The sequence below is a fragment of the Mandrillus leucophaeus genome, unplaced genomic scaffold (genome assembly GCF_000951045.1).
Source record: "Mandrillus leucophaeus isolate KB7577 unplaced genomic scaffold, Mleu.le_1.0 Scaffold719, whole genome shotgun sequence".
NCBI classification, from domain to species: Eukaryota; Metazoa; Chordata; class Mammalia; order Primates; family Cercopithecidae; genus Mandrillus; species Mandrillus leucophaeus.
The window spans coordinates 1,072,632-1,080,232 of record NW_012107797.1 but is presented as its reverse complement, the minus strand read 5'-3'; the positions used below and the strand labels follow the sequence as shown (position 1 = coordinate 1,080,232).

General features: G+C 45.2%; 1 protein-coding gene across 2 annotated transcripts; it reads left to right on the top strand.

Annotated features, from left to right (window-relative positions):
• The first annotated feature begins 388 nt into the window (after positions 1-388).
• VIMP (VCP-interacting membrane protein) lies at positions 389-6,831 on the top strand. 2 transcript variants are annotated; one of them, XM_011965257.1, is made up of 7 exons: positions 389-555; positions 1,218-1,352; positions 2,540-2,646; positions 3,220-3,309; positions 3,396-3,474; positions 5,010-5,102; positions 6,224-6,831. In XM_011965257.1, exons 1-6 carry the CDS (start codon positions 480-482, stop codon positions 5,087-5,089), a joined length of 567 nt encoding a protein of 188 aa, XP_011820647.1. In that variant the 5' UTR covers positions 389-479; the 3' UTR covers positions 5,090-5,102; positions 6,224-6,831. The 2 variants fall into 2 exon arrangements, with proteins under 2 accessions (XP_011820647.1, XP_011820646.1); XM_011965256.1 differs by lacking the exon at positions 6,224-6,831 and having other exon boundaries at positions 5,010-5,682.
• The last annotated feature ends 770 nt before the right edge of the window (positions 6,832-7,601 follow it).

The window sequence follows — 7,601 nt, the reverse complement described above, 5'->3', positions numbered from 1 at the left end:
GCTGCCCACGTTTCGTGTTTTCACTTGGGGTGGACGTTGGCTGCAACCCTCAAACGCTGGGAGTCGTCAACCTACTGAGCCCTGTTGTCCAATGTGCCCTGGGCAAGGATGTGGGTGCAAATCCTGCCTCCGGGCGACCACCGGCCTCCTTGGCTTCTGTGTCCAATTAGAAAAAAAAAAGAAAGTAGAAAGTCGGTAAGAAATCCGTGAAAGAAGTCTGTCCTCCACCCCGACTCAGGCCAGGAGACATTACAGAACGTACCAGCACGCGACGTCCGGGCCCCAGCAAGTGTAGCCCGGATTTTGTCCCCCGCCACGCCCCTCGGCCACGCCCCCTGCGTTTGGCCCAGCGTCGGGGCGGGGCCGGCCTGCGATTGGCCGGGACCACGACCGCGTCCGGGCGCGCCACGTGTGCGTGGGAGCGCACCGGAAGCGTCCGGCTGGAGGCGCGGCGGCCGGCCTGGGCGGCGGTGGCCGTCATGGAGCGGGAAGAGGATTCCTTGTCCGCGCGGCCGGCCCTGGAGACCGAGGGACTGCGCTTTCTGCACGTCACGGGTGAGTCGTTGCGGGGCAGCAGGGGCGCGCCGCCACCATGATCGGTGGGTCGTCCTTCGCTGCTCGGGGCGCCGGAGCCTGGGAGGCCTGGGAACGGACGGGCGTTGGCGCTTACGCGGACTCTGGGCAGCAGGCCCGGACCTTGCGCGGAGTCTTCTCGGGAGCCGCACTTCCCTAGGCGGCTCGGCTGGCCGTTGTTTGCGCAAGTCTTTTTTTGCGAACCAAGCCCTTATTGTTGTAGTTACTGGGGTCACTCGGCCCTTGGCGTTTGCCTCTGGGACCTGCCCCACACAGCCCCCTACACACTCCTAACCCCGCGCTGTCACCCCTTTATATGTGGTTCCCTAGGTCTGAAAGGCCTTTGCCTTCCTGATTCAGATTAGTTGCTCTTCATTCTTCAAAACCCAGTTGCTGTGCCCTGCACACTCTAACTGCCCCCGATTCCCCAGATGGTTGAGAAGTCTCACTTCTCAGTGATCCCTGAAGTGTCGCACTTCTTGTTCATATTTTAACGATCTACTTAGGAGGCTTTATCCTCAGCCTAGACCATGAAGGCTTTGAGGTCAGGAGTTAGACTGACTTTGCGTTCGTTGAGTCTTATGGAAAGGTCAACTAGTAGTGTCATTTTTAGTTTTTTTGAAAACTTTTTTTTTTCTTTTCAGTGGGCTCTTTGCTGGCCAGCTATGGCTGGTACATCGTCTTCAGCTGCATCCTTCTCTACGTGGTCTTTCAGAAGCTTTCCGCCCGGCTGAGAGCCTTGAGGCAGAGGCAGCTGGAGCGAGCTGCGGCTTCTGTGGGTTAGTGCCTGATAACCGAAATGAAAGCGGTGGTTTTACACCTACTTCTTTATATTAAGATTTAGTCTCTTGTTAAAAGTCAGACGGACCACATAGCAAGACCCTGTCTCTATTTAAAAAAAAAAAAAAAAAATAGGCAAGAGTGGCGGCACACACCTGTAGTCCCAGTGCTTAGGAGGCTGAGGCGGGAGAATAACTTGAGTCTAGGAAGTCAAAGCTGCAGTGCGCTATGATCGGGCCACACAACACTCCAGCCTGGGCAATTGACTGAGACCTTGTTTTTTTTTTTTTTTTTCCTTTTAAAAAAAGGAAGTATATGGTTCTTGGCTGGGCGCGGTGGCTCACGCCTGTAATCCCAGCACTTTGGGAGGCCAAGGCAGGCAGATGACTTGAGGTCAGGGTTCAAGACCAGCCTGGCCAACATGGTGAAACCCCGTCTCTACTAAAAATACAAATCTTAGTAGGGCATGGTGGCAGTCGCCTGTAATCCCAGCTATAAGGGAGGCTGAGGCAGGAGAAATCGCTGGAACCCGGGAGGTGGAGGTTGTAGTGAGCTGAGATTGTGCCACTGCACTCCAGCCTGGGCTACAGAGTGAGATTTTGTCTTTTCTTTCTTCTTTTTTTTTTTTTTTTTTCTGTGAGATGGAGTCTAGCTCTGTCGCAAAGAGCGAGACTATGAGTAGACATTATGAGTAGAAATGAGTTCATTTCTACTCATAATGCTATTTGGAAGGATTTTTCTTTTCTGTAGAAACAAATACTTAAGAATCTTACTTCTGGGCTAATTAAGGGATGGATAATGATTTAGAAAACTTTGTATTTCCTTGGTAGTCTTCCAGGATTCCAGTCAACCTAGAGACTGTGGGTGTCACTGAGGTATCCAAGATGTGCTCTGGCTACCATCCCAGGCTTTATGAATCGGAATTGCTCAGGAGAACTCAGAAATTGGCATTTCTAACAGGTTGCTGGTGATGTAGATATTTGAGGCTAAAATCCATGGCTCAGCAACAGACCCCTGCCCCCTGAAGCAGTAAAATATATGCAGAGGGGTTAGGAGTACTCATGTAAAAACATGTTTCATTGTCTGATGTCCATACCTCTTTATACTTTTAATAATATGGACACTCAAAAGTTTCTATTTTATATTGTACAGAGTGCTTTGTCTCCATTTTTTTCTGACATTTTAGAACCTGATGTTGTTGTTAAACGACAAGAAGCTTTAGCAGCTGCTCGATTGAAAATGCAAGAAGAACTAAATGCGCAAGTTGAAAAGCATAAGGAAAAACTGAAACAGGTATGAACTGGCTTCAGTTTGAATGTGTACATAGAAGTTGTCTGAGGCTTAGTGCATAATGATGCCTGTATGTGTGTTGTCTATAAGCTTCCAGGACCAGGTCCTATCCCATTAGATTCAGTAAGCATTTCAGTTCCTGTGATGTAAGTGTTGATGATATCAAGAAGTATACACTATTGTTAGGGAACACTAGATGTGTGAATATATTACAATGAAAGGTCCAGAGCACAAAAGGAGGGACAGACTGGAGCAGGATACATGTGAGTGTGTGCGTGCATGTGCCTGTGTCTTCCACATTACCAAAAATGTACTGATAGGAATGAGTTTCAGAAGAATGGAGTCAGTAATTTTTTTCGTGAAACATTTTGCTTTCTTTAATAGTGTACAAAAACCAAAGCTTCTCTATGTGAGTTAAACTCATACCACCAGATCACAACAGTTTTATTAACTAAAGAAAACGAGGGTGAAGTTTGTTCTGAAAAACGTTTAAATTAAGAATTATCAGAGTTAGCGTTGTCTTTGAGAGAGATGGCAGCTTCTGAACTCTTTCTGTACAATATGATTGTTTCTCAGCTTGAAGAAGAAAAAAGGAGACAGAAGATTGAAATGTGGGACAGCATGCAAGAAGGAAAAAGTTACAAAGGAAATGCAAAGAAGCCTCAGGTGACTGGAGACCTCGGCCAGCTGGCATGCAGTAGATAAAGATTGCCAAGTAGAATGTTTTAATTGCTTCTTACGTGTTCAAACAGGAGGAAGACAGTCCTGGGCCTTCCACTTCATCTGTCGTCGTGAAACGGAAATCGGACAGAAAGCCATTGCGGGGAGGTGGTAAGCACCACTGATGTCAAATGTTAACAAATTTCTAGTTAACCTTGTAGAAACAAGATTATTTGCTTCTTTGTCCGTAAGTTAAGACTAATTCCTTAGGATTGTGAAGATTCAATAAAGGAAACAGATGCAAACCACCTCCTAGGTCCTCACTAAGTACTTGGAAGGATTGTGCTTATAGTATTCTCACTTGATCCTTCTGCAGCCCCGTCGGGCGAGAGCTAAGTAGGGTGAGGAATTGTCTGCCAATCTTCAGATGAGCGTCAAGGAGCTGGAACACAGTGGTTTTGGTCTTTCTAGACGGGACCACCTTGTTTCTTGCAAATAACAAGGAGTAGCAGATGCTCATCCAAAGCTTTTTCCTGTGTGCAACACTGCCCCGGGGACTCTGTCTTCATCCCATCCCTGAGAATTTCAAATTTGGGAATTTGGGACTCCCAAGTGAAAATAAGCAATCCTTTGTGATTCTGGCTAAGAGTTGCAAGTTACTGCTGTGTAAGGAGAGAACAAAGACACTAGAACACTGTAGGAACCAAGGCGGAAGACTTTGTATCCTCCATAGGAGGAAAGGGGCACAGCAGAGGCCTGGAGGCCTGATGGCGTCTTTGAGGACTGAGGAAAGACTGGGACATGGGCTCCAAGGCAGCAGGGCTACAAAATTGGCTGACCTTAAACGCTGAGCTGTAATCCCCTTTGTGTCAGAAGACTAAACCTGGCTTGCTGTAGAGAAGGTGATGCATCTGGAAAGAAAATGCTATTTTTAAATGGTCCTGCTGGAAACTTATTTTTAGACACAGAGAGGTGATATTTAGGAGAGGAATGGAAATTATAGAAGATGGAATGCGTGGCCTGCTTGCATGCATGGCCTCTTTCAGCGTCCCCAGCATTTCTGAGCTGGGGCTTTGACTAGCCTGGCTTTACAAATAAGGAAACTGAGGCACCGGGTTTAATTGCCCAAAGATTCCAGTGCAAGTAAGGAGTAACGCCAACATTTTAAGTTCTGGCTGGCCCTAGAACCTGAACACTCAACCAGGTTACCAGTTGTCCATTGACTTTGGGAAACTCGCAAGGGAGGGGGGTGGTGGGGGTTAGGGAAGGATAGAGATGACCCTGTTCTGACTGGTAGAAGTGATAAGTTTGATTCTGTTTTGATTTTTTTTAATCCATTTTCTGTAGCTTGAACGGCCCTTATTTGAATGTGTGAGTTTCAATAAGCACTGTGATAGGAGGATTCACATACTTAAATCAGGCCATCTTGAGAGAGTTTTTGGTGACTCTTTTGCATGTGTTTTGGAGTTGGGACAAAGCAGCTGAATGACTTTTTTCCCCACCAGAAAATCAATTCAAATGGCAATCACAATATAAAGGTTTGTTTTTTTTTCATATAGCAGCTAAAAGGTTTTTTTAAATGTCCCTTAGAATCCATATCTTTGCAGTGCTTTGCATGTCACTCTCATAATTTTATTTTGGATATAGAATGTCCCCAGATTTTCAGATTTTATCAATACTGTTGTGCTTCTTTTCTGTCATCCTAGGTTATAACCCTTTGTCTGGTGAAGGAGGTGGAAGCTGCTCCTGGAGACCTGGACGCAGAGGCCCATCATCTGGCGGATGAAGCTAAAAATCTTGTTAGTGTCGCTTTTGACATTAGCAAGATGAATCCTTAACCCTCGATTCAATTGCCTTACGCACGCTTTTCACAGTGACTAGCCAAGGGGAGGTGGGGTTGATTTCTGTTCCTAACTACACCTGCATATGTCAGGGCTCCAGTCAGCAAAAGGTATAGATGTTGCCTCTAGGCATTAGGTCATTAGTCACATTCCACTTGGAGACAGTGATTGCATTCATTGATTTCATGGTTAATTGCTAGTTGGTAGGTAAAGGCCTCTAGATGATGAGCAGTCTTGATAAAAGAGGCCTAGTAATGTTCTTTTGAAATTAGAAATCCTTGCTGCTAGGACAGTCTCTGTGACAGGTTGCGTTGAATGATGTCTTCCTTATCAATGGTGAGCCCACCAGTGAGGATTACTGATGTGGACAGTTGATGGGGTTTGTTTCTGTATATTTATTTTTATGTACAGAACTTTGTAAAAACAAAACTATTTAAAAAACGAGAATAACATTTTTAGCATCTTTATTCAAGGAGATTTATGGACTTGAATTTGTCTATCAAACATTAAATAGCTTTTTATTACTCACAACCTCCAACTATTACTTATTTCTCTATTTATTATTGCTTACCCAAAATAAGTCTGGCAAGTGGCAGACAGCTGCGGTGATTTTGAAAGTTGACAGACTCCTTGGGGTTCATCCACAAAATCGGGTGCTTGGAGTCTAGTTGCTGAATTACTGGGATAAAGAAACATCATGCCTCGAGGTTCCTCATAGGCTGACCGCATTTCTACGCGTGCCCTCAGTTCTTCCCTTATGCCATGACTCATCTTCTATGCTCTTGTCCAGAGGCACTATCAGCAGTTTTGGATAAACAGCCAAATAGTAAATATTTCAGACTTTACAGGTGACATACTATCTCTGTCACATAGTCTTAGGTTTTTATATTTTTAAAGGATTGTTTTTTTAAAAGATTCTCTGTTCCTGGGCTGGATTTGGGCTGCATGCTGTAGTGTGTGGACCCCATCTAGATCATCAGAAGGAAAAACATTCACCTTCAGAATAGGAGTAATTCGCTACAAAAGCACTCTAGAATGGTCTCATACATAAATTAGTCAACATTTGTTATCTCCTGCAGGTAGAATATTCCGTGGTTGCTTCTTGACAAAGGGAAATACAGTCTGGCCGTGCGAGACTTAAAATCTCTTGAGGAGCGCTCTGGAGAATGGCTGAAGGAGAGGAAACAGGAGCCTTGAGCAGTGTAATTACAAACAAATAGGTTGGCATAGTCAAGACTAAGTCTGTGAGTCTAGAGAGACTTGAGTTTTATTTTGCCTGTGGAGGAAATTGGGGGTTTCAGGTCACAGAGAGGGTCAGTGGAAACAAGGGTGGACCTTGTGAGAGGTGTGGGGAAGTCCTGGGACCCTCACTCCCCTTCCAGTGTGTAACTGGATTGGCTCCCACCAGCACAGAAGATTTATAACGTGGGAAATGGTATACTTGGATTAAAATATTTCATCCAGATTTGTTTACATCTAGAGAGAACCCCTTGTAGGATATAAGGGAACTTTTTAACATTCTTCCTTGAGCATACTTTCTGTAACTGAAAATGTATGTGAAGTGGCTGTCAACTACACATTTCATAAGTAGAAGGGTTCTGGGTCAGGGTTTCCTATGCAGCAGAGCAGCCCCCTTGCTGCCGTCCGTCAAGAGCCCTCAACACAAGAGTTATAAATAGAAATAAACTATGAAAATTAGAAAAGTAGAAGGGTATGTTTTAGTATACTATTAGATGTGACTGACTACCTTGAAACCTGATTTTTTTTCATGGGAAGAAACAGTGCTTGAATTCTGCATGCCCCCCCTGCATCTAGCACCTTTTGGTGGGAGTGGAAGGAGGGTGTCATGGAGAATGATTAGGAGATAATGGAGGCGAGAGGGAAACTTGCATTGTGTATTAGCATTTGAAGAGCACTTACCACTTGGCAGGAGTGTCGATTTCTATTTGATACCCCTAGAATCCTATGAAATGGGTATGTTACTAACCTTGGTTTTCAGAAACTGAAGCTTAGATGGGTTTAGTCACTGGTCCACAACCCTACTCACTGTAGTCTACTTCATCCTTGTGTTCATATTAGCCAAAGGCCTTAGGGCATCAAGGTGCGGGGAGCTTCTTGTAGCTAATGAAACAGTTATGTGGCCGGGCATGGTGGCTCACGCCTGTAATCCCACCAACCGAGATGGGTGGATCACCTGAGGTTAGGAGTTCGAGACCAGCCTAACCAATGTTGTGAAAGCCTGTCTCTACTAAAAATATAAAAAATTAGCTGGACGTGGTGGCATATGCCTGTAATCCCAGCTCCGTGGGAGGCTGAGGCAAGAGAATTGCTTGAATGTGGGAGGTGGAGGTTGCAGTGAGCCGAGATCATGCCATTGCACTCCAGCCTGGGCAACAAGAGCAAAACTACATCTCAAAAATAAAAGTTATGTGGAGTAATAATACAGTGAAAATCACG

Excerpts from the sequence above, each read along its gene's own strand:
- VIMP (XM_011965257.1), top strand. The coding sequence starts at position 480 with ATGGAGCGGGAAGAGGATTCCTTGTCCGCGCGGCCGGCCCTGGAGACC. Across the intron at positions 1,353-2,539 it reads GCGAGCTGCGGCTTCTGTGG|AACCTGATGTTGTTGTTAAA; the intron begins GTTAGTGCCTGA and ends CTGACATTTTAG. Across the intron at positions 3,475-5,009 it reads AAAGCCATTGCGGGGAGGTG|GTTATAACCCTTTGTCTGGT; the intron begins GTAAGCACCACT and ends CTGTCATCCTAG.